Below are 27,240 nucleotides of genomic sequence, written 5' to 3'. Positions count from 1 at the left end.
AAGCTAACTGAATATGGGCATTCTGCATATTGTTGGAAAGCTAAGAACCAGGAGTTAGTTTCAACCTCCACAAACGCATTTTTGATCGCCACAAAATGCTGGGGCTAGCATCAGTATGCTCAAGCTAGCATGCTAACGAAAACTAATCAAGGCTGGAAAGAAGCTAAAATAGAAATACTTAACGTCGCCTAATTAGATAAAATAACTACTGCTGAAGGCAAGCGTTTTTTTTATTTAAGTTTAAGAAATAACTGATCTAACATATCTGTAATGATCAGATCACTTCATGTTAGTTGTTTATATTATTATTATGTAACCGTAAGCCTGTCATATACCAAAAGATATTTAGTGTTGAAAAGTCCAGTTATCCTTATTAAATGTTTATCCAAGAGTTTATCAATAGATATAATTGATAATTGATCCGTAACATCATGACAATAAAATCTGATCTTAAAATGGAGAAAAGAGTCAATTCAATTTTTCACTCAGAGAAAACCACTCAAAACCCAGTATCGTAGCAAAAAAGCTAGATTGGTGCATCTCCATTATTATTAAAGCACATAATCCTCCACTGAATCTGTCCTGAGCAGTTCAGTTTAGCATGTCATTCCCACTACTGCCTACAGAGGGCACTCCAGGTGAATTTGAAATCCTGACAGGCCCAGTGTCTCACTCTTTACTGTCTTTTCTTAACATCATTTCATCATTTTGATACATAAAGTATTGACACTGAAGTATTATAAAGCAAAACCTGAATTGTGCATGATGACGGTGTAAAGACTCTATCATAGAACTCACAACCTGTCGAAAGGGTCATATAAGGTTATTGTAGCCTCACAATGGCGTTTGATCAGGTCTGTGCTGTCGGTGAGAGCTGCTGTAATTCCCCGACAGGCACAAAGAGGCGCTCAGGAAAAGCTTTAGTGTTTGCATATTTCTATGGTAACTTTCACAAGCCGCTGGAGTGTATGTGGGTTAGTAATTTTACAGGTATTCCTTCTGGAAATGTGTTTTCTTATCTTCAAGTAGGCCATCTGTTGCTGTGCAGACACCAGAGAACGTTGTTCCTCTGTGAAAAAAAAAGCGTATTTTAACATCCAAAAGCTATTTCTGCTCCAGTGGAGTTCAAAGAAGCCTCAGGGGGACCTTTTTTATAATTATTATGTACAAAACTCTACTTAACCATCTGGATTATCCACATAGTGAGAATTCATCTACTGTTAACAATGCAAGGACTCAACAGGTATACCCGAGTAGGTACATAATGTCCCTGTGTAATGTGAGACAGTGTAATGCCTCTATTTATAAAACAGAAAATAGGACAAATGTAAATGCCCAACACATACTTACGCACATGCACTTTCACTGCTTTAAATATGGTATTAAACACACTTGAGATTCAGTGCATCTTGGTACATGATAAATTCTTGTGCTGTTTTAACACAGACCGGGGTTAAAATCAAATGCATGAAACAGGCATTTGCACATTAACACTTTAAATTTTTCACAATAGTAAAATGAAATTGAGCGCTTTACAAATGAATTAGTCATCATAATTAACAATTGCCAACCTCTCTCTCTTTTGCTCTAGGATGAAGAAAAAAGTGTGTGTTTCAATTCATTCTTTTTTTCACTCACATTGCACTAATTAATTACTAATAATACTAATAATTGCACTATTATAAATTTCAATGTGAGTTGTTAATTGAAGAAGTTATCAAAGAATTTGATACAAAAAATAAATCTAGTGAAATTGCATGTGATATAATATAACATTAAAACAGTGCTCGTAATTATGACAATATTTAGGGTTGATTTAGAAGAGGAAGAACTAGATAACTTGTTTGCCCTAATAAATCCTTTTTGTAGTCCCTCTGGGGGTAATACAAGTGTTGATGGGATGATTGGGGGGTCTTTCATCTCCCCCTGGTGTCTCTGGCCAGAAAACCACAATTGCAGCTTTCCTGCCTATGGGTCGGAGTCACCAATACACACTTATGGAATCACAAAGAAGAAGCTAACAGGCTAACGGACAAAGCTAACTGTGGGCTAGCGCCACTTAAACAGTATCTACAGCCAAGTTTGAGTGAAAAAAATGATCTCCTTTGTGTAATTGGATGTACAATATCCCTCTCTCCCTTTGTCTTTTCTGTCAGCGTAGTATTGACTCTCACAGACAATGAATGAGTAAAAAACCGCAACATGCTACGACGCCTCTAGGGGCATGAGTTACTTAGTTCTGCTTTAAGCTATGGAATTAGGAAAGGCACATTGTGGATCAGTAACATATTCTAGGACTAAATACGTACAAATATATATGAGTTTGGGATTTAATGTAAATTAAATTTTGCCATAAAATCTGCCATTCAAGGGGATATTAGCAAACATTGTTCATAGACTAAAACAATATAAAAAGTAGAGAAAAGAGCTATGGAACAACTCCGTTCACTGCCGGGTCACTATTGGTAAATTCAAATGTTTTATATGAATAATATCTTTTGTGGTTTACATTTTAAAATCTCTCTCTCTCACTGGTTTATTATGGCACGCACTACCAATCATCAATCATAGCAATTTCTCTCTCCAGATAGCATCTAGCTATTCATTCATCACTCTGTGTGTAACCTGGTCCTGGTAACCTTTATCCCATACTGTTCATTTCAGAGAGAGATGGTCTACTCCTCGCGGGACTCCTCTCCGACGCGCCGCCTCAACACTCTGCCCTCCTCGGGCTCAGCGTCTGGCTCCCCCTCGCGCTCCCGCCTCTCCTACAGCGGTGGGCGCCCTCCGTCCTTCGCCGGCTCCCAGCACGAGCAACCCCGACACCCCCATCACGCGTCACCGGGACACGGGGCCAACACGGGCCTCACCCCTTCTCCCAGTGCCATCCTGGAGCGCCGCGACGTCAAACCGGATGAAGAGGTTTCGGCAAAGAACATGGCGCTGATGAAGAACGAAAGTCTATACGCGGATCCCTACAGTTTGATGAACGAGGGCCGACTTAGCATTGCCTCTACTCAGTCGCTAGCTGCTCTCGGAGACCCCTTTAACTTTCCGGTCACCACTGGCCTGTACCGTCGCGGCTCCGTGCGCTCCCTCAGCACCTACTCAGCCGCCGCTCTTCAAGGCGACCTCGATGATCCCCTATACAAACCTGGAAGTTCAATCTACGATACTTACTCCTCAGCTACATTGGGTATGGGATTTCGTATGCCGCCCTCATCCCCTCAAAAGATCCCCGACATGCGGGACAGGGACTCGTACTCCAGCACACCGCGGGCGTCACCAGTCCGACAGACTTTCCGCAAAGACTCGTCCTCCTCTGTGTTTGTGGATAGTCCCAAATCCAGGCCCAGCTCCGGTTCAGAGCCTTTGTGTTTGACAGCGGGACCAGGGGAGAGCGGACGGGCCACTCCAGGGTTCACGTCACTGACGGGGCAGGACTCCGACACCAGCAGGTAAGCCTGGCCGTGTTACTTTCAAGACTAGGCTGTATAATATACGATCAAAGTATTGTTATTGGGATATACATTGATTCAATATATATATATACATTCCTTTTAAAGAAACCAAATATTGCAATACAACTGTGGTATTTTATCTGCTTTTTACATTCACACAGTCAAAACAAAAGTAAAATGAAAAAGTAAGACCTTAAGTTGATGTTAATTTAGTCTTTGTTCAATTTCAGTCTTCAATCTGACATGAAATTACACTCTTAAAATCCTTGCCCTGTTATAAGCTACAACGTCCTTGTGTCGGGTTATTTTTAGCCTCCAGAAGATTGTTATTTCACATCCTACGCTTTACAACCTGAACTTGCTACAGGTTCTGTGTTTATAATGATGTCATACTAGGGTGATAGTATTAATAGAGATAACATTGAAGTAATATACACAGTTAAACAAACAACACAAAAGGAAAGAAACAATAGGAAATAAGGATTGAGCTTATCAAAAGTAGGGATGCACCGATCTGATACTGGTATCCGATATCGGAGCCGATATCGGGTATCGGCTATAATAACAACAGCATGCTGTATATCATTGGAAAGCTAAGAACCTAGAGAAGTTTCTACCTCCGCAAACTTTGATCACCACGGTTAGCATCAGTATGCTAAAGCTAGCATGCTAACTAATCAAGGCTGGGACAGAAACTAGCATAGAAATACTTAAAGTAGCCTAATAAAATAAAATAACCACTGCTGGAGCCAAGTGTTTGTATTTTAGTTTAAGAAATAACTGATCGAACATATTTGTAATGATCAGATCACTTCATGTGAGTTGTTTATGTTAATGTAACCTAAAGCCTGTCAGGTCATATCGTGCTAAAAGAAATATCATGACAATAAAATATGACGTTGTTGATCTTAAAATGGAGAAAAGAGTCAATTAAATGTTTCACTTAGAGAAAGCCACTTTTAAGAACGTGGTATTGGTAAATATCGAGTATTGGCAGATACTCAAAACCCAGTATCAGTATTGGTTGCAAAAAAGCTGTATCTCTAATCAAAAGGTATCTAAGATCAAAGAATGGATTTAGATGAGGACCTAACCTTTTGTTAATTGCTAATTCAATACTGTACAATATATGTGCACGGTCAAAGGAATTACCTCATGTGCGTATTTTAGACTTTATCTTTTTATTCCCATTTGCAGGGACCATCGTTTGGAGCGGATGGAGGCCATGGAGAAGCAGATCGCCAGTTTGACCGGCCTGGTACAGAGTGTGCTGACCAGAGCTCCAGACAGCGACAGCACGTAAGAACTCTTCATTTGTGTCAAGCGCCTCTAAAACACACCGATACACTCTCACTCGCTCTCACATTATTGACAGACGCACCAGCAGGCTTTTATCAGGACCATAATCACCTCTATTGCAGTGGAGAGGCTTGTTACTTTGCGCTTGGACAAGAACAACACACCTCTATTGATGTAGACACTGACAAGTATCTTCTTTAATTCAATTGCCAACTTATTTACACTTAATTCTATTATCGCACTGCTTGACACTACAGTTAAGAGCACACCCTTCAATACAAGCTGATATTTATAAGTGCTGTTAGCGTTAGCACTGTAATTCCCTCGCCCTGTGCCCACTGATCCTCAGGTGCGGCCTGCTGCGTCTCTGCATGATGGCGGGCTGCCCTCCCGACCAAGGGACGGACTTCTCACGGACATTACCTTTCTCTTCCAGCGAGAAGACTGAAACCAACAGCGACGGCTCGGCTACAGGAAGTGAGTACAGACGCGTAACGGGGCTGCTGTTGTTCAGATAATGCGGCTTTTAATGTAGAGGCACCGGATAACCTCTGTTTACGGATGATTTGTTCGTTTTACTGCTCTTGGTCTTTGTAATTTAGGGTCATAGCTGCAAATAACAAAGTTGCAGTTGTGGTCCAGTAGTTGTGGTTTAATGGTGCGCAAGGTCTACAAAACTGTTACAATGATGCAGTAATGATTTCATATCAGGTTGCATACATACACAAACATCGGAGTACTATATTGTAGAAGGAAACAGGTAAGTTTGTTATGTATTATATGATCTTACTTTGTAGGTGCTTTTCCACCTATACTGGGCTTCCAAACACCTGTGCAAAACACACACAGGGTCGAGGCTGGTTTAGTGTCTTGCTCAAGCACACGCTGGCACTGGTAAGAGCTGGGATCAAATTGTCGATCACTGTTAGGGCTCGTTAAGCAGTACTAGTATGGTATCGAAAAAAAAGACTTAGATACTACTGGTATCGAAAAAAATCAAAGTATCGAAAGCAGGTACGGAAAAAAAATATAAAAGCCTTATAGTCAAGTTTTGATGTTGTTGGTCATAAAATGTAAAAGAAAAAAAAATGAAAAAAAAAAAGAAATTGAGAAAAACAAATGGAAAGATGTGGGTAAATTTGGGACAAAATTGGGCAAGAAAAATGAAATAAATGTGAAAAAAAAAAAAGTTTTTTTTTTTTTTTGAAAATTTCGGAATAACACATAGGAAAATGTGGGAGAAATATGGAAAAATTGACGGGAAAATGGTTACATCCACTGACATCATTGGTACTCGTTTCATGGTCCAGGTTTTAACTGGTCCCCGACCGGCACCAGTTTTTTGAACCAAGAGCCAGCATTTTTACAGTGGACAACGAACCACCCGGTTCTGAAACTGGAACCAGCACCGGCACCAGCTTTGTGGAAAAGTGCCACCATCAGATCTAAGGCAGCATTAGCTTGAGCCTGGTGAACCGCAGCTAACAGACAACACTGAGGACATTGTAGTAAATAGCTAATGCACACTTCATACGGCTTCTGAAACTCAAACTCTCGTCGATTCTGCCCCTTTTAAACCAACCGTGTTAGTTTTATTGACGTTTCACTCGGGACTTTTTCTCTGTTGGGAGCAGGTTACTAGGCAACCCGCCAGCCCTCGACTCTGAATAGTTATTTTGTGCCGTTTGATAATTACTCTGACAGCCGCAGCGCACTCTCACCGGGTTTTTTTTCCAGCAGTTTCTTGACTCACCGGAGATTATTCGCTCAATATAACACCATGGAATCTATCAGCCACAGTATTAGGTTGGATTAAACACACCGTCTAACTATTCAAATCAGTAATACAGTAATAAAAGACTTTCCTGACAAATCTAAAATGTCTTGAAAGCTTGCCTTGATAAATAATGTATAAAATCTTTAAAGTGGCACAAATCCGAGGCCCGAATGATCCGAGGAGCTATGTTGTCTGGGGCTTTATGCCCCTGGTAGGGTCTCCCATGGCAAACAGGTCCGAGGTGACGGGTCAGACGAAGAGCAGTTCAGAAGACCCCCATGGACGTACAATATACAAGGACCGTGACGTCGCCCGGCATGGCGCAGCCGGGGCCCCACCCTGGAGCCAGACCTGGGGTTGGGGCCCGAACGCGAGCGTCTGGTGGCCGGGTCTCTGCCCACGGGGCCCGGCCGGGCCCAGCCCGAAGGGACGACGTGGGCCCGCCCTCCTGTGGACCCACCACCCGCAGAGGGATCCGTAGGGGTCGGGTGCGGAGAGGACTGGGTGGCAGTCAGAGGCAGGTGCCTCGACGACCTGGTCCGCATGCACAGCTTCTGGCGTTCGGGACATGGAACGTCACCTCGCTGGGGGGGAAGGAGCCTGAGCTTGTGCGGGAGGTGGAGAGATACCGACTAGATATAGTCGGGCTCACCTCCACGCACAGCTTGGGTTCCGGATCTCAACTCCTGGAGAGAGGCTGGACTCTCCATTTTTCTGGAGTTGCCCGCGGGGAGAGGCGGCGGGCTGGGGTGGGTTTGCTCATATCCCCCCAGCTCAGCCGCCACGTGTTGGAGTTCACCCCGGTGGACGAGAGGGTCGCGTCCCTACGCCTTCGGGTCGGGGACAGGTCTCTCACCGTTGTTTCGGCCTACGGGCCCAACATCGGTGCAGAGTACCCGGCCTTCTTGGAGTCCCTGGGAGGGGTACTAGATAGTGCTCCGACTGGGGACTCCATTGTTCTGCTGGGGGACTTCAACGCCCATGTGGGTAACGACAGTGAGACCTGGGAGGGGGTGATTGGGAAGAACGGCCTCCCCGATCTGAACCCGAGTGGTGTTCTGTTATTGGACTTCTGTGCTAGTCACGGTTTGTCCATAACGAACACCATGTTCGAGCACAAGGGTGTCCATAAGTGCACGTGGCACCAGGACACCCTAGGCAGGAGGTCGATGATCGACTTTGTAGTTGTGTCGTCTGACCTCCGGCCGCGTGTCTCGGACACTCGGGTGAAGAGAGGGGCTGAGCTGTCAACCGATCACCACCTGGTGGTGAGCTGGATCCGCTGGCAGGGGAGGAAGCCGGTCAGACCTGGCAGGCCCAAACGTGTTGTGAGGGTCTGCTGGGAACGTCTGGTGGATCCCTCTGTCAGTGGGGTCTTCAGCTCCCACCTCCGGAAGAGCTTCACCCAGATTCCGGGGGAGGCGGGGGACATGGAGTCAGAGTGGACTCTGTTCTCCTCCTCCATTGTCGATGCGGCTGCTCGTAGTTGTGGCCGTAAGGTCTCTGGTGCCTGTCGCGGCGGAAATCCCAGAACCCGGTGGTGGTGCCCGGAAGTAAGGGATGCCGTCAAGCTGAAGAAGGAGTCCTACCTGGCCTTGTTGGCATGTGGGACTCCTGAGGCAGCTGAGAGGTACCGGCAGGCCAAGCGTGCTGCGGCTCGTGCGGTCGCAGAGGCAAAAACTCGGGTCTGGGAGGAGTTCGGGGAGGCCATGGAGGAAGACTATCGGTCGGCCTCGAAGAGATTCTGGCAAACCATCCGGCGCCTCAGGAGGGGGAAGCAGTGCTTCACCAACACTGTTTACAGTGCGGGTGGGGGGCTGCTGACCTCGACTGGGGATGTCGTCGGGCGGTGGAAGGAGTACTTCGAGGACCTCCTCAATCCCGTCGTCACGTCTTCCAATGAGGAAGCAGAGGCTGGGGACTCGGAGGTGGGCTCGCCCATCACCGGGGCTGAAGTCACCAAGGTGGTGAGAAAGCTCCTTGGTGGCAAGGCTCCGGGGGTGGATGAGATTCGCCCTGAGTACCTTAAGTCTCTGGATGTTGTAGGACTGTCTTGGCTGACACGTCTCTGCAACATCGCGTGGCGGTCGGGGACAGTGCCTCTGGATTGGCAGACCGGGGTGGTGGTCCCTCTCTTTAAAAAGGGGGATCGGAGGGTGTGTTCCAATTACAGAGGAATCACCCTCCTTAGCCTCCCCGGTAAGGTCTATTCCGGGGTGCTGGAGAGGAGGATCCGGCCGATAGTTGAACCTCGGATCCAGGAGGAACAATGCGGTTTTCGTCCTGGTCGTGGCACACTGGACCAACTCTATACCCTTCATCGGGTACTCGAGGGTTCGTGGGAGTTCGCCCAACCAGTCCACATGTGTTTTGTGGATCTGGAGAAAGCGTTCGACCGCGTCCCTCGTGGTGCCCTGTGGGGGGTGCTCCGGGAGTATGGGGTCCGGGGCCCTCTGCTAAGGGCTGTCCGTTCCCTGTATGACCGCAGCAGGAGCTTGGTTCGCATTGCCGGCAGTAAGTCAGACCTGTTCCCGGTGCGTGTTGGTCTCCGCCAGGGCTGCCCTTTGTCACCGGTTCTGTTCATTACTTTTATGGACAGAATTTCTAGGCGCAGCCAGGGGCCGGAGGGTGTCCGGTTTGGGAGCCTCAGAGTCTCATCTCTGCTGTTTGCGGACGATGTTGTTCTGATGGCTTCAACGAACCAGGACCTCCAGCACGCACTGGGGCGGTTTGCAGCCGAGTGTGTAGCGGCCGGGATGAGGATCAGCACCTCCAAATCCGAGGCCATGGTTCTCCACCGGAAAAAGGTGGCTTCCCCCTCTTCAGGTCGGTGGGGAGTCCTTGCCTCAAGTGGAGGAGTTCAAGTATCTCGGGATCTTGTTCACGAGTGAGGGACGGAAGGAGCGTGAGATCGATAGACGGATCGGTGCGGCGTCAGCAGTGATGCGGTCGCTGTATCGGTCTGTCGTGGTGAAGAGGGAGCTGAGTCGGAGGGCAAAGCTCTCGGTTTACCGATCGATCTACGTTCCCACCCTCACCTATGGTCATGAGATCTGGGTAATGACCGAAAGGACAAGATCGCGAATACAAGCGGCCGAAATGAGTTTCCTTCGCAGGGTGGCTGGGCGCACCCTCCGAGATCGGGTGAGGAGCTCAGTTACCCGGGAGGAGCTCGGAGTAGAGTCGCTGCTCCTTCACGTCGAAAGGAGCCAGCTGAGGTGGCTCGGGCATCTGTTTCGGATGCCTCCTGGTCGCCTCCCGCGGGAGGTGTTCCAGGCATGTCCTAGTGGGACAAGGCCTCGTGGAAGGCCCAGGACACGGTGGTGGGACTATGTCTCCGAGCTGGCCTGGTGTCGCCTCGGGGTCCCCCCAGAACAGCTGGAGGAGGTGTGTGTGGATCGGGAAGTTTGGGCATCTCTGCTGAGACTGCTGCCCCCGCGACCCGGCCCCGGATAAAGCGGAAGAAAATGGATGGATGGATGGAAATCCGAGGCCCTCTGATGGAGAAGATTATCAACAGCGGGACGCCAACGCCTTTCGGCTTCACTAGGTCGACTCGTTGTCAGGTCATTGTGGAATGCCTATTTAAGTAATACAGCCTTCACTATGTTTAATCTTGAGTGCAAAACTGGCGCGTTTAATCTGCTCATTAATGTTGGAAAGAAAGCGCTTAGAAGTTAGTGCTCTTGCCTCACAGTGAGAAGATCCAGGATTCACTTCCCAGGAATACTGTCACAGTGATGCAAACAACAGCAACCAGCCTGCAATCTCACAAATGATAAAAAATAATTAGATGCAGAGAGCACAAAGGCCTTTTTTCACTAATGTCCGCTTTTACAATATTCTTAAGGACAAAACAAAAGTGGCTCAATGTCAATATCAAAAATAGATCTTAAGATTATACCTTGAAGCATCTGAAGTCAAGTTTACTTCATTCGTGGACTGTCTCTCCTTGTGCTGATTTTACCATCTATTATGGTTCATCACTAGTTCCCTGGTAACTGGCTAATCTTTTTTTATATTCCAGCTGGACGTCATAAGCGAAAAGGTACTTGCCCTTTTCTCGTCCTATCACCTATTTAATTTTCTCCCCTCAGGCCTCTCCCATGGCGTCTGCCCTTTTCTCTGGGTGTGTGATTTGGCTGGCATCTGGTCTTGTCTATCCTACTGTCTTCTTCCTGCAGAGCAAACCCCCCCTTTTTTAAACAATTTCTTCTTCACTTTATTCAATTTGGTAATTCTGCAAGTCAAGTCCGAGGGTGGTTTTGTTGCTAAGAGCCCCCGATTTTGTGTTTTTTTTTTTCTTCTTTTTTTATATAAATGTTTGTGTAGAAGCCAGGTAAGTGTGTCTTAAACTTACTGGGAGTCAGGCCATACTCACAAAGCCCTTTGCGGAGATAAGAGCATGGATTTCTCCCTTATGTGTCACTACTAAATAAACTAATAGGACTTTTCTATGGTTTACTAATAGCATGAGAGTCCTCCAGTGGGCTGTAAGAGTTTTTGTGAGTATGGCCACGTTTTGCTTCTACGCAGTGTTTTTACTTAGCGGACCACTTTATGAGCACATTGCTGTTTATTTGCAAATATGACCGGACCACACTGCTCAAAATGACAGTCAGTGCTTACTTCTTCCTTAATAACACTTAAATGTACTGCTTTGTGATTGCCAGCCCACACGCCCTCGGCACCGTTGGCTCTGATGCCGCCTCCCCCAACAAACACGCTCCATGTGAACAGCGTCGGGCGACTGCAGATGAAGCTGCACCTCCATGGGCTGCAGCAAAACGCCACCGACCTGCGCAAACAGCTCTCCCAGCTGCGCAAAATGCAGGTATGATGCAGCAGGCACAAAGTGGTTGTGGGACAATTATTGAATTATAAACTTGAGTAATAATGACATCGTCTTTTAGTGTTATTTTGAAGAATAGAACAACCCCCCACTTACAATAGGAACACTGAAAAAAGGACACTTAGAAGCCCCCTAAGGAGGCAGAAAGGAGCAAATGTCAATAATCATTGACAGCATTGATTTAAAAGATTGAATTTCAAATTCATGATGGATGATGTGGTGGTTCAATGGAAAGATGAGAACACATTTTCCCAGGGGTCGACAGGAGGAGGTTGGTGACCAGTTTTTCGAAGGCAACCCAGAGTAAATATGTACGTCTTCAAACAGAGCTTTGATGTTTACAGTTTTGGATTCTCAATTAAATACTGAATCTAGTGTGAATAACACCTGCAGAATTGTACTGTTCTGTTGCCTGACACATTGAGGTTGAGGGCACATTTTCTATTAATTAGTATTAATAATGCACTGAAAACTGTGTAAGTAAAAGATCAATGATCTCCTCACAGGCCTCTTTGAACTTATGATGACATGCCACAAATGCCATAACGTCAGCAGTGGTGACACAGAACTTTCTCGCACAAAGCTATCTCCTGCAAAGGGATGATAAGTATTGGTCAAAGTGTAATGTGAGCAGTCTTTAGTCATAACACAGCAGCAGAGTCAGTCCGACAGCTGCTGCTGCCGAGCGATAGACAAGATGATGCATTATCTGCTGCTTGTCCAATGCTGACCCCGGCACCTGAACCCTTATTGTTGCCCCTGGCAATAGCCACGGGCTTAAATATTACATGTGCCTCATTAATTATGCACTGCTAAAGAGCTGACTCCTTGTGCAGTGGCCAAACGAGTGGAAAATTGTGAAAAGGTGAATAGTTATTTATTTTGATCCATTTTGAATATACTTAACTTAACATGTTTCACACATGCCGGTAAAGACTGGATATAAGGTATGGTAGACTTGGCTGTCATGCCTGTATTTTCTTGTAGTACCAATTGATCGTTAACCTCTTGATACTAGGTAATTATATTTTAATGGGTTGTGTTACATGCACAGAATAATAGTATTAAATATTCTATTCATAACAGTGAAGCTGTGAAAAATAAATGGTTCTTACTCATGGACACCGTATATCAGTGAACACCTGCCGCGCTGTTGTACAGGCCAACCAGGTATTTAATATGAGGGACAAAGCTCTCTTTGGAAACATGGCCATTCAAGTTTCATTGAAAGATACTCGAAATGCATTTGCAAATGTGTTTACAAATCTATTTTGCGTCAGTGTCTCCTGAGGCTAGACTGCATTAAACTGACATTTTTTATTACCAAAACCAGAAAAGAAAGAGTTTTCAATATTCTATGTTCCTGTGCAGCTGGAGAACCAGGACTCTATCCGGATGCTGCTGAAGCGGACAGAGGCTGAGCTGAATGTGCGAGTGGCTGATGCGCTGAGGAAACAGGAGGACCCCCTGCAGAGACAGCGCCTCCTGGTGGAGGAGGAGAGACTCAAGTATCTGAATGAAGAGGAGCTCATCATCCAGCAGCTACAGTCAGTATCGGCCCTCTGTACATATTATTGTAATGTTAAACATAATTGTAGCATGTATAAAGAAGACTGTTTTTTTCTTTGAGCGTGTTGTTATATTGTTAATATGTCAAAAACATACCTGATAAACCTATTCTCTTTGGTTGTTTCTTCTACAGATGAAGTGCTCCTCAATTATGCATAATACTACATTTTAAGTTGTGTTTTGTTTTATTTGTCTCCTGAGAGAGAAATTTGAGCAGGTGTCTATTTCATGCATATTATTGACACCCATAATTAGCCCCCAGACTGAAAAGAACACATAAAAACACATGAAAACAGTGTAGTCACAGCTTGACCCACCTCTGCACACTTACTATGCAGAGCTGTCATTTAAAATCATAGTATCGTGCACTACATAATCACTATAAAACTGTATACATTTAATAATCAATGGGCTGCTAAGGTGACTTCATGACAGTATGAAATGGTAAGTGTAATTACACCCAGCATCGGGTAAGATGCTCATTAAGATTTGCGGAAGCAGACAGCCCGACCGCTAATTGCAGTGAGTGCGGATCACTGAGGTACCTAGAGATTTAATATTCAGATAAATCGCTTCTGTTTCATGTGAATCAGCTGTAATGATCCTCGGTTCCTCTGCCGCTTCAGTCTCTCTGCCGAACTTTGAGTGGCATCTTGATTGCATTAATTGACTGAACTGCTCACTGATCTCTGATAATCCAAGTCTGTAATCCAGCCTGGCTAATGGACAATTTATTCTGGTTAATTATACATAGAAGTTTGATTTGTCACATAACTTCAGGCTGATTTATTACACTTTACTCTATGGCAGGGAATTTGATTTTCAATACACTGTGTTTTATTGATCATTTTAGTTTGTCACTTCAGTGTTGCACTCAGTGGGTTGTTTACACTGCCATCAATGGTGTTTTGATTGAACTTTAGCTCAGGTTGCTTGTTAACTGTGAATAATTTGGCATCTTGCGGGAAAATAAATAACAAACTTTGGCCCTGAATATGCAATTTGTATAATCACAGCTGTCTCAATTTATGGACCTTATGTTTGGGTGTCAGAGAATTTGAATTTGATGACACTTGAACACAAACTATTCGAAGTGTGGAGTCAAATCCAAAACAAATAACCAATACTTGTGACAAATGCAAGCTTAATACTCAACATCTAGTTCTGTTTGTGCCTTGCCAGTGATCTGGAGAAGTCGATGGAGGAGATCCAGAAGGACTCGTCTGTCAACCACAAGCTGGTGACGGTGCAGGAGCTGGAGGAGAAAGCCGCTGTTTTGAGAAAACTGGGAGAAACACTCTCGGAACTGAAAAGTGAGTCAAAGCCTCTGCCACATTCATCATTCAGTGGCACAAACACTGGCTCTTCTGTGGCAGGCGTGTTACAACACACTAGTTACTCATCAGGGCAGAGATTTTACTGCACAGTCACCCAGTGCTAGTTTAATAAGCCCCGGACTGATCATATCATCCTCCTAATGAGGCCCATGACCACTCGTCATCTCAATGCTTTGACATTTGTTCAAAGATTTCATACTGTATTGGACTGGTCTATTTTAGAGCAACTAATGATTGGGTATTTTAGATTGGGCATCCGGCCTGGTTACCATACCATTTTGCACCTAACTAAAGAGCAGACCTTTTTGGAAATCCGAGAAGGCGAGAGAGAAAAAGAAGAGAAGAAAACACATGTATTCTATTTTCTTTTTCAGATCAGTTCCCTGGCCTCCAAAGTAAAATGCGAGTCGTCCTCAGGGTGGAAGTGGAGGCTGTCAAGTTTCTCAAAGAGGAGCCGCATCGACTCGACGCCTTGTTAAAACGCTGCAAGACAATTACCGACACCCTCAACACCATGCGCAAGTACGACACTGTTCCTCTTCTTCAGTCAATATAAATAAATGATCCCTTTAATGAACCGTCCGATAAGTAGATCTGCTGCAATTTAGTGTCTCAATCTCTGTTTTGGGTCAATTTAGATGTTGGTTTCAACTGAACACAGATTTTCAAATTGGGTATTTGTCAGGGTTGTTCCATGACCTTCTTCTTCATTCTGATCCAATATGAGTGTAGCTGATTGTAGCTGCCAATATTGCGTACTAGTCAAATACCAGGATGTGAATAAAAACAACAGTAAGGCCTTGAAAAACATCATGTGGATGATAATAAACAAACAGCTGCCAAAGTTCTGCTTCCGCTCTAAAGACTATGAAAACATCTAAGAGATTGGGTGATCATTAGAGTTTTATATCCTGCATAGTTTGCTCTGAGTGTTAGCTATAGCTTTCGCCATGCAAATAAACAGCGGTGGCTCCCATATGTGGGTAATTTATAAGAAAAATATGATGGTCTTGAATCTGTGAATTGATTTTGTTTCTCTCTGAAACAAATACCTGGGAAATGTGTGATGTTGACTTCTGTATTCTTTACTTGCAATTGACGTCACGTCCGCCTCATTACTTATGCGTATCACGAAGTGGTGGTCAGCCGAGCTAGTTCTTCAGCAGCGTGTTTAGCGAACGTCGCTCGAATATGCCTTTTGCGTGTTGTGTTTTAGGTTGTTCTAACCGGTCAAATCGCGAAACCGATAAAGGATACTTCAGGGTTCCTCGTGACGAGATTAATAAAGGGCCTCGCACTAAGGATTTCACGAAAAGACGCAGAGAAAAGTGGCTCGCTAACATTTCTTTGACTTCGAAGGGAGCGGAGTCAAAGAATGCCAGAGTTTGTGGCGATCACTTTGTTAACGGTTAGTAAATCACTTTGGCGTTAATTTATATAGGGAGCCTTTCATTGTTATAAACAGTGATGTGACGATACATTAAAATATTTAAATATTTAACGCTTTTTAAACGACACGTAGCTAGCTGTCTGTTGTTTACTCGTCCAAGATGGCGGTTGTTGTTGCTAGAAGCCGTTCAAAACAGCACGATTTTAACCCCTGTAATAATGTTCTCAACAGGCCGTCCAGGCAATCTGTATGATGAGAGCGACATAGACTGGGCTCCTACAAGGAAACTTGGCCACGAGAAAGTGAAACAGCCGACTGCAGCGACCGTAGGGCGAGATGAGCGAACTCACTCTCGAGACGATAAGAGGAAACGCTCAGAATGTGCTGAGGCCCTGGTAGAGTTCCACAAACTCATGAGAGTTGACACATCAGAAAATCAGACTCCAAATATTCCGGAGGATGTAGAGACCAATGCAGCGCAGGACGTTTGCCCCGGTGTTGCATGCCAGACAGATTTGACAGGTGATAATATTGTGAGCATGGAAGAGGAGTTAAAGAGACTGAACTGTGAACTTTATGAACTCCGATCAAAGGCACTAGACACAGCTATCAGTAAAGAGTCATTCGAGAAAAGTAATGACAAGACAAAGTTTTACACAGGACTACCTAACTTTCTAGTTCTTATGCAGGTGCTATCTCTCTGTGAACCTTACATAAGTACTACTGCATTGTCTTCCCTGGACAAGTTCAAGCAGCTGATGTTGGTTCTAATGAGGTTAAGACTGAATCTACCCCTTAAAGACCTTGCTTACAGATTTGAAGTATCTGAATCTACGGCTTGCAGGATTTTTCGTAAAGTGCTGTCTGTGTTACACAGGAGACTTAATTTTTTGATCGAGTGGCCCGAAAGAGAAGCACTGAAAGCTACTATGCCCATGGAGTTCCGACAGGCTTTTGGATCAAAGGTGGCGGTAATCATAGACTGTTTTGAGGTCTTTATCGAAAGGCCTTCAAATTTACTAGCAAGAGCACAGACATGGTCGAATTATAAACACCATAATACAGTCAAATTTTTGATTGGGATTACACCGCAAGGACATGTCTCATTTATATCTAAAGCGTGGGGAGGCAGAGCTAGTGATAAGAAAATCACTGAGGAAAGTGGTTTTCTTGACCACTTATTACCAGGGGACATTGTGCTTGCAGACCGTGGGTTTACCATTGCCGACAGTGTGGGCTTTTACTCTGCAGCTTTGAAGATCCCTGCATTCACTAAAGGAAAATCTCAGTTGTCATCATGTGATGTAGAGGAAACACGTAAAATAGCCAGCGTTAGGATCCATGTGGAGAGGGTCATTGGACTTGTCCGGCGAAAGTACCAGATACTGCAGAGTAGGGCTATGATGTTAGAACACATGGCAGTTGAGGGAGATGATGGCGTTGCAGTGATAGATAAAATAGGGGTTGTTTGCTGTGCACTTACAAATTTATCTGAGAGTGTAGTGCCAAGTGAATGAAATATTATAAAAGTCAAAGCATATGAATGTAATATGTTCGATATGTTACATACCATGAATGATCTAATAAATACCAGGGCCATTTATTGCCTTTCAAGGGTGAGAGAGTGTAAATATAAGTAAATACTAGCCTAACAGGTTAATGAAACAAAAAATTTTTTTTTTTTAAAAACTGCACGTTAGTAGGAATGCAAATAGATTTTCAGAATTGAATTTTGGGCTTGTGTTATTAACAGTATAATGGTATAGGGAGTAGGATCCTATTGCTTGGAGATAGAAGGCATTTACTAGATCATTACTGGTATTGGTAAAAAAATGTCCCAACAAATCAAAGCATTTCAATTATATGACTTTAATGTTTCATTAAATTTCCTTTTTGTACATACATATATTTTCTGAATGCAAGGTTTCACATCAGTGCAATTTATAACCTTTACATGCATCTGGGTCATGCAAAATGATGATACAAGGAAGAACCAAACTTGTAGAATGTAATGTAATCAAATAAAAAGTATGAATTACAAAAGCTGTTTTACATCTCAATGTGGCACCAACTATATCTGGGATATTCTTTAAGAAGAGGTATTTAGAATTAAAGTTGCTGTCCTAAACGCCTGTCTATACATTCTAGAGGGGATCTGTTTTGTGATAGCAATGATCCTGTGACTTGCCTTGTGAACCTTTTGCCCAGAATTTCTGGGAGTAGGCACTTACGAAAAAAAAGCTCAGCCCTAGGAACAACATTGCCCCAAAAAGCCAAATCTGGAACAATCCTTTCCACAACAAAATCCTTCTGGTTCCATACAATGAAGTCACAATAGTCGGCATCTAAAATAAACAGCTGTGCCTGGACTTGATAATAGTAGGCATGTGTTCGATCAAGCTTCACGGCGTCTCCTTCTCTCACCAAACAAAATCCCTTCTGCCCTGCACAGTCTGAGAGGTTCTCCTTGTCTTGATAACAATGTGGACACTGAAATACAAAAAGAGAAAACAATATACCCTGTCCATTGCATTAGTAGATTCATGGCAACCCCTTAAGAACCACTAGGTGGTGGTCTAATCAGTGTTGAGAATACTTTGAAATTGTATTTAGTTAAATATAAATACTTAGTTTAAAACATTGTTTTGTAACGTATTCCGTTATTTTGTACAATCGGTACTGTATTCTGAATACAGTCACGTTGATTTACATTATATTTAAGGATAAATGCAGTGTATGATGAAAAAACATGTATTGATATGCATTATATGCATGTATAAGTGTACTATAGTGTTATGCCACATAAGATAAGATGATCCTTTATTGATCTCACAATAGAGAAATTCACTTGTTATATTTGGCATCAATAAGATCACTCAGGGTGTGCAAAATAGACAGGAAATGTGTTTACTACAGTTAAATCGTTAAAAAAAAAAAGAGGTATCTTATGTACAATGAGTAAAAGTTAAAAAAGTATTAAGGGGCAGAATTATAACAATAAGGAAATAAGAATAAATAAAAAGTAGAATGAAAATTAGAACAGGCTATAAAAAGTAGAATATCGAGGTGCAAAGTTTACAGTCCTAGTGCAGGTTGTCAATAAGTGACGCTGGTACAGGGAATGGTACGGAGCTCAACATTTCCTTGGTCGATTTTATCTCTTACTTTATGCGATATGAAGCTTATTTTAGGATTGAGTAATGAAATGTATCCCTGTGTTTTTTGGAAAGTAACTGTATTCCAAATACCCTAAAATGACAGAGTAACTGTACCTAAACACAGAAACTTAAAATTTGTATTCTAAATACAAGTTTTCAGTTACTACCCAACATGGTCTATAATGAATGTGTCATGCACTGTACCTTAATTTCACAAACTCCAGTCCCGTGGCATTCACAATTCACTATTCCATCAGGGGATGCTCCCATGTATGGCCATTTGGCATTCAGGTGCAATCCACTCTCTGCAATGGAGAACCCATCATGCAACTCTGCCATCGCCTTCTCATACTCCCGCCTTGCCTGTGCTTCATGCTGGCACCCATACCTATGAATGAAAACATTTTTGATTCATTTTTAGGATATAAATACAACTGTAGTTTACGTATTTTTTTTTACTGAAATGTATCCCAGTAAGCGCCTTCCTTTTAAGGCTTGTCAAGTGCACAAACCCCCAAAATATGAATATGCAAAGATAGTTTATTATAATCAAACATGAGCAGAGGGGGTGGGATAAAGAAGCAGATATGGACCAAATTGTCAGCCTGCATGCCTGAAATATGCCTAGAGCTTGAGTTCACATGAAAATCATACCTGGTAGCTAATGATGAAAATCTGTTCGACTCCGGATAACATATAGCCTTGATAAGACTCTTGGCTGGCTTATCAGCTGTAGTGTGGAGGGCTTGCTTCAGTTTGGACGCTGTGATGCGACCAGCCCTTTGTCGGAACCAAATCCTTGAGCCTGCCTGTTTTCGGGTCTCTCTCTCAACTGCGCTTATGTGTGAGGCTGTAAGTGCTGGCAGCGTGAAGGTCTTGCACAACTCGTCCATGTAACCATCGGATAATGACACTGTATCCTCAGTACGACAGTCCATGATTGACTTAGGGAGCATGGTTGTAGCTGACTTGGGGATGAAGTTTTTATAGAAGGACTCATTTGTAATGAGTGCAGCACTTTTGGGGCAGTTCTGGCTAAGTTCCTCAAAGAACTTCTTGTACGTCTCAGAGCCTTTAGCCACAGGTGGACATGATTTGGCAGGCTTCTTTTTGGGTTCTGTTGTAGAGCAGGAGATGGCATCATCCAATCGTTGCTTTTTTGCTCTCGCTGAAGCGAAATCAATCCTTGATACAGGGGCAACAGGAATCTACAGATAGAAAAATAGGTATTACATGAATAAGACAAAAAACACCCCATCTTTTTCACTATTTCTCTTCTAGCAAGGTCTCATAGGGAAAGAATCAGTATGTCATTGTTCAAACAATATGAAAATAAAAAATAAAAAAAATTAGTCTGCTGCTGTTAGCATTTTTCATTTCAGGATATATTCAATCACCCAAAATTGTGTTGTTTTTTTAATTTCCAATCTGATGCACACAAGGAAAAATTATACCTGAATGCACAGGCTTGGAGCATGATTTTATCATCACATTTGCTTGATTTATTTTCGCCAACAGGAAGTCGTTTCTGTACGGACCATAATATTGTCCGGGTTTCACGTCGACTATGTTGCTCATCTGACTAAACTAAACATGATTCTGATCGAGAAGGCCATATAATATGTTATACATGCTCTCCTTTTGACTGGTGTCATTGTATGCATTACGCACGACAGTCAGATCGCTATAGCCAGCAAGCTAATATCAACACAGCCCTTGTGAGACAGCCTGTGCCAATCATGGTGGTTTGTAATAACAAAACGCCAACAAATCGTAGCGTGAGGATTTAGCGGTTGGCTGAGAAAGACTAGACCCGTGTCGAAGTCGATATCAGCCGCAGTTTAGTTTAGTGGCTCCAGCGGCTTCACATTAGAGAGCTAAATGTTGTGCTCTAGCACGAAAACCTCCAAATGTACACAAGAGTATCACCGCACAATGGCTACAGACAAAACGAGAGAATGTATACCCTATAATAAAAACATATTGACATAGAAACGACTTACTTTATCGACATGAGTTGGCATCAACCACTTGCTCTTCTCATCAGTACACGCCACAGATTCGCGCATCCTAACCCCGGTCTCCAAGGCGTACAGAACTGCGCCAACATGTGAACACGACTCGGCTAAGCTATTTAGAAGGGAAGTTACACAAAGCGCAAAAGCATTAGAATCAAAACAAACTGCCACGAAAACATTACATTCAATTTGCTATCTTCATGCGCTTAGTACAAACAGGCAAACACGTAATTAAAGCACGAATTGAGATCTGATTAGCCTAATCTGACTAGCATACACAGTCACTAGCAAACGCTTTAACGTCGAAGGATAATTTATTTACCCTGCCATGCAGTCACAATGCGCAGTTATTACATCCCCATCTTCTTTTATCAACAACCAGGTATGAGTTGGCGTTTTAGATGAACACTGCGAATGTTTGACCTGAAAAGAACACAGCAGAAACATGTTGGAGCATCGTTTTGTTGACACGGACACAAGTAGCAAGTACAAGTTCATACACTAATCGTTACTTACACGGCTCTTTACGATGCAGGATTTGTCTTTCAGGACCTTAACTCCGACTTCCTTAACCCATCCACAGACGAAAAAGTTGTAGGCATCCATGCTTTTCCAAGCCTTCATTTGTTTAGCAGTGCAAAAGCTTGTTTGTAACACCAGATAGTTTGAGATATCGGGGAACTGAACTGGCGGGTATTTTGCCAACTCGTAAGTCAAATCATTCTTGGATAACGCATTAGGATCTATACCATCACACAATTTGACTTTTTCGATGTATCGAGCTCGTGCTTTACAATCTAATGCACGAACATACTCGGAGGAAGAGTTGCACTTTCTTCGCTCATCAGCGGCCATTTTTGTTAACCTGACCACCACTTAAATAACCGGAAATTGATGTGTCACGTGACTGCAAGGCAAGAATTGATGTGATATTATTATTTGATGGCTTGAGATTAGACGCATGAGGAATGTTAAGAAAATGAAGAAGATCTTTATTTATATAGGCCTTTCACAGACATGGTCACAAAGCGCTTTACATGAGACAATTTACATTCACTCCATACTTCCCACTCCCTGGGGGAAACTGACAGAAGGGCTGTTGGCCTATTGTACATGTTTTTAGTGGTAGGGGAAACCGGAGGAAACCTACGTAGACACAGGGAGAACATGCAAATTCCACACAGAAAGGCCCCGTCCATGTGGGAATCGAACCCGGGACCTTCTTGCTGTGAAGTGAGAGCGCTAACCGCTGCGCTACCGTGCCGTTTACAGCGAAAAGGAGGCACAAGCAAGTGCACTATGGCGCTGGTCTCATGGTAAACTGAAGGGCTTGTGTTAGCTCAGGCATCGAACAACATCACAAAAACTTGGCCACTTTCTCTGCTGCTGATTACCTATCTTAATAGTATGTGTAATTAATACAAATCAGTAGCAATTACTTCACAAAAGAAGTTCAACAACCCACAACTACCCTTCAAATAGTGTATATAATTATGAGGCAGCAGACTCCAGTCCCAAAGTTTTACTGTACTTTCCTCTTCTGTGTGCGTCAGCAAAACTGTATGAACTTTTCTCAAAATGTGCTGCCAAGGCAAGCACCAAAGAAATGTGAATATTGTTGTAAAATCACGAGGATTTCCGAGCATTAAACATTTACTGAGTTGTAGCCTTGAGAAGCATTAAGAAGAGAGGAACAAAGAGGTTCACATAAAGGGGACTCTTAAGATATATTTTATCCAATACTAGTCTCAGCTGTAGTTAAGTGTCCATTCTTCTTTTTATGTTTTCCCAGACAAGCAAAAGATGGTGTGTGGAAAAAGCCAGAAAACTTCTCTAATCCAAAGCACAATGAGGATTTGCGTAAGTTTTCGGACTTCAACATCCCCAACAGTCCCCCACTCATGATCACGGAGCTGAGCGGAGGGAACAGCCTGTCCAACTGGAGCGCGACCTCCAGCCTAAGTCGCTCCACTCACAAAGACAATCACCCCCCCATCAGCCATCACCCCCCCATCAGCCACAAGGGCAAGGCCTTGGAGGAACTGGAGCGCCGGTCCGCTGCCGACAAGGCGCTGTCTGTGGAAGTACGACTGGTACGGAAATCTATACGTTTTTATAGAGTGATCACGCATCTATGTAGAGTTTATGCTTCACGTAGTAACTTTATTAAATTCATCAAAGTCAGCTTCAATTTCACTATATATGTGGTGCATAAAAAGAATTGGAATTATTCGCAAACCCTCAGTGCAATCTAGAATATGTACACAATCGGGTGATGAGAGTTCAGTGTCCGTGAGGAGGCAGAAGAGAATGCAAGTGGAAGCAGAGGGGGCGGGGAGGGAGTTCAGATGAGGCTGTCCTTCAGCCGGCTGGACATGGCCTGGAATAAATAATTCAAGGCATTGGGTAGAAAGAAAAAAAGAAGAACATCTCAAAGTACAAGATTATAAAGCAGCAAACTGTCTCTTGGTTTGAAGTAAATGTGGAATAAATTCATGCATTAAAAAAATATTTTGAGCCCATACTGGACCAGCACCTTGGTAAGGTCTTCAATACATACGACTTTTGAATGTCAAGGCTGACTGGCAACTATGTAGTCTCACATGAATTATTTAAGGCAATTAGCTTTAGCGGTTTTCCTATTGTATGTACATGTAGATTATTAAAGGTTATCGCATCCCAATTAACCCACTGACACAGGAGTTCATCACTATTGTATCTCTGATGAATACTTCATACTTCATATTATATACATTACTTTCATACCTTAGGCGGCGGAGCGTGACTGGGAGGAGAAACGGGCCAGTTTGACCCAGTACAGTGCTCAGGACATCAACCGTCTGCTGGAGGAGACCCAGGCCGAGCTGATGAAGGCCATCCCAGACCTGGACTGCCTGGCCGCCAAACAGAGCAAACCCTCCACCAACACTCCCGCCCTCGCTGCCCAGACTCCCCAGAACCCCCAGACTCAACAGATCCCCCAAATGGGATCAGGAACCCTGGAGCACCGCACAAGCAAGCCCCAGCACAAGCTCACGAAAGACGGAGGGTCCAGGCGTGGTTCAGGTGAGGTCATTATTTCAATTATATGTACAGTATGTTGTTTACAGCTTCTGTTGCTTTATTTCACAGCTTACTTTAAATGGATTTAGTTGTAAACCCATTTTTTTAGAAGGTTTTTGTGCTTTTGTGCTGATTAGAATCTAGAAACACCTGGATGTGTTCTTTCCTATAGATGAGTTGTCAGTGCCTCGATACCGCACAGAGAAACCCTCCAAGTCACCCCCTCCTCCTCCACCGAGGCGCAGCTTCCCCTCTTCTCCAGGCCTGACCAGCCGAAGTGGAGAGCCACTAGTTCCTGGGAAACCTATAAAGGTAATGAAACTAAATTTCCTTTCACAAAAAATATATGTAGGTTTAATTTCATAGTGATGTAATTCTGTCTGTTATATATTTATTCCTAATCTAAAGTTAAATATGTTTAATACTATATAGGACTATTTAACAAAAACTCTTTGTTTCTGAATGTCCCCTAGCTCCTCCTTTTCTTATACAGTAGTATCACACTTTATAGTAGACTATAAAGAGCACTCATTCTGTTAGCGATTCAGACTTACTACTCACTAGTTTCTACTTGTCGCTTATCACGTTTAAGTTGTCACGTTTATTGGAGAGGAAACTAGTGAGTGGCATCGCTAACGTTCTGTAATAATTAATTTCTGAAGTAAAGACTGACCAAATTTAGGTGACAGATTAATATTCATGGATAAATAGGAATTGGATCTGTTTTATTTAACATTGTAGATAGTCTGACACTGTGTTTTCTATACACTGAACAATAGACTATGGAGAAACAACTGATAATGGTAAGCTTCAGCCATCTTCCTGTGTAATCTACTGAAAACCTGTTGTCATTGTCCTGGTAGAAATCGGAGTCTGAAGAGAACGATGGACCAAAGCCCCACATAAAACTGAGGAGGACCGCGTCGGAAAACCCTCGCCCTGCCTCGACCCCTCCCACTCTGGCCTCTGGGGATAGGGAGGACGGAGAGGAGGAGAAAACCACCGTCGATTTAGAGGTACAGTTAAACAAGTGCTCCATGATATCAGTGCACCACAGTTTAATGAGTGAGAGAAAAAAAGCCCTCTTTTATTATTTATGTATGATATGTTCGCAATCTGCTGCTGGCTTACTCTCTCCGTATCCTTACCACATGTTCGAGCAGCGGGCGCCATATGCTGCCCCCCTGCCCTTGGCACTGGGAAACCCCAAAGATCACACACTAGTGCTCACTCACACACATCAGCAGGCCGGCCTTACAGATCACAGCCAGGCAGATGGACCCAGATAGGGGGCTGGACCAAGGTTTTTGAACACTACAAAATAGGAGAGAACAGGGCTGGTTTGATAATTTGTGCCTTTTGTAGTCTGCGTTCAATTACAAGCCTTTTGTCTTCAACAGCGTTTTGAGAAAATCCCAGGGAGGCTCTGTCTCCTCTTCTCACTGCCCTTTAGTTTATCCAGCAGCCGCCCAGACTTGAGTGAGAAAATGGGGACAGAGGTAACTCACACTCTTGAGTCCTGTGGATTTCAAGCCTTTATCTCTTCTTATGTTTGACTTAAGATGCATAAAATCTACAACAACAGCAATAATGGCAACTTTATTTCCTTGTTTATATGTTTTTGACTTTTTGAAACCAGAATGACTAGTATTAGCTGTCCAATTGATAGTTTTCATGCTGGAGTTCAAAACACAAGCGAAGTGCCATTGTAACCTTAACACCTTACTTTATTCAGGAGCTGAGCATGGAAATAAAAAAGGAGAAGCAGCGTTCGATCCTAACATATGCGGACAGTTAGCAAGTAGGCTAGTCCGGGAGACTTTTCAGAGTCCGTTAGCCAGATCAATGTATTTTTCTTATAGTCATTAGCAAATTATGAACGATCCAGATGTTTTCAGCTGTTGTCAACCCATCGACCACATACAGATCACAGCCTAGTTAGAAATCATTAAAATATGTACAGACCTTTTCAGATTTTACTATAGATACAAATTAGGGTCTAAAAGTTTCCTCTGAGCTTCATTTGTATGGGGATTCAAAGGCTAACAAAATGTGCGCATTTGTAGGAATAGGCTCAGATAGCTAAAGGCAATGAAACCTATTCTGATTCTGTGATTTCATAAACAGAATAGTTTTTATTGCCATTGTTTGAGAACAGGTTCATAAACTAGGATTTTTTTCTCAGTGCAGACGTGCAACATGAAACATAAAACACAGAATTTAGATAAAAATAAGCTATACAACTTTAAACTAAAAGGCTATAGCGGCATGCATAAAGGACATTAAAATAAATAATAATAAAAAGTAAACTATGGTAAGACATAGAACAGCAGCGGGAATATATGTACAGATCTGTAGGTGTATAAAGTGATCAAGTGATAGCAGCGGATCTAAGTGTGGACACACCACACAGGGCAACAGGGCAGATTACATCCATGAGTCTGTAACTAAGCTATTGAGTCTTGTTTTTGTTCATGAGTCTGATGGCGGAGGGGAAAAAACTGTTCAAGTGACGGGATTTATGGGTCTGTATGGACCGTAGCCTCCTGCCTGAGGGGAGAGGGGTGAGTCTGTGTCCTTTGTGAGAAGGGTCAGCTGTGATACGACCCACACGCCAAAGTCTCCTGAGGGACTGACAAAACTGGCCATAGCCGACTATATTTCAAGTCGTCCAGGCAATTGGGTAAAGTTTTCAACTAGCAATTTCTATGATCATGAGTCAAAAACTCATCTACCAGCAGTTATGTGGCTAATGCGTTTACAGTGCATCACCATGGTTACTGCCCTCCCACTGATGTCAATAACAGTATATGTAAACATTTTCCCATTTATATTGTGATAGCATTGTAGCACATTGGTAACATAGCACTTAAAACTGCATAGTAATTGGTTACTTTATAGTTCAGTAAGTATTAAAAAATAAAGAAAGTTAGTCACACGTTATTAATGCATCATTCATGATTAACTAAATGTTGGTTCATTATTTATTAAGGCTTACTGAGGGATTTATTAAGTGTTACTTACCTTACTTAGATTAATTATAAAAGTGTTCTCGAATGTGTTATTTGTGCTGCAAATTTTTTCCAGGGCATCTCAACACTTTCCATTTCAGATTCCTCAACAGCATTCATGGGCACAGCAGTGTAGCAACTTCATTATTATGCATAAGCTGAATGGCAACATTTAAAAAGGCTCGTCACTGCTTTTTAGAGTAAAGAAATTGCAAAAGAAACTAATAATTACCGTCTAAACATTGTTTGTGCCCATTTGTTTCTTCTTTTACATAATGAGCAGCGAGCACAAAACGGCAGCAGGA

The 27,240-nt window shown here is 43.2% G+C and overlaps 1 protein-coding gene across 13 annotated transcripts in view; it reads left to right on the top strand.

Moving 5' to 3' along the window:
• srcin1a (SRC kinase signaling inhibitor 1a) overlaps positions 1-27,240 on the top strand; it is a 160,135-nt gene that overhangs the window by 119,574 nt on the left and 13,321 nt on the right. For 8 of the 13 annotated variants that reach the window (XM_079564359.1, XM_079564358.1, XM_079564349.1 and 5 more), the window contains 12 exons: positions 2,665-3,458; positions 4,659-4,760; positions 5,110-5,237; positions 10,565-10,585; positions 11,211-11,371; positions 12,761-12,936; positions 14,141-14,271; positions 14,670-14,817; positions 22,654-22,954; positions 23,633-23,927; positions 24,097-24,236; positions 24,788-24,940. In XM_079564359.1, coding sequence (XP_079420485.1) covers positions 2,665-3,458; positions 4,659-4,760; positions 5,110-5,237; positions 10,565-10,585; positions 11,211-11,371; positions 12,761-12,936; positions 14,141-14,271; positions 14,670-14,817; positions 22,654-22,954; positions 23,633-23,927; positions 24,097-24,236; positions 24,788-24,940 — 2,550 coding nt within the window. The remainder of the gene's footprint in view (positions 1-2,664; positions 3,459-4,658; positions 4,761-5,109; positions 5,238-10,564; positions 10,586-11,210; positions 11,372-12,760; positions 12,937-14,140; positions 14,272-14,669; positions 14,818-22,653; positions 22,955-23,632; positions 23,928-24,096; positions 24,237-24,787; positions 24,941-27,240) is intronic. The other 5 variants (XM_079564353.1, XM_079564360.1, XM_079564355.1 and 2 more) reach the window with 3 other exon arrangements.

The sequence above is a fragment of the Gobius niger genome, assembly GCF_951799975.1.
Source record: "Gobius niger genome assembly, chromosome: 10".
NCBI classification, from domain to species: Eukaryota; Metazoa; Chordata; class Actinopteri; order Gobiiformes; family Gobiidae; genus Gobius; species Gobius niger.
Note: the sequence above shows the minus strand (reverse complement) of the source record. Positions and strands in the feature narration are given on the sequence as shown.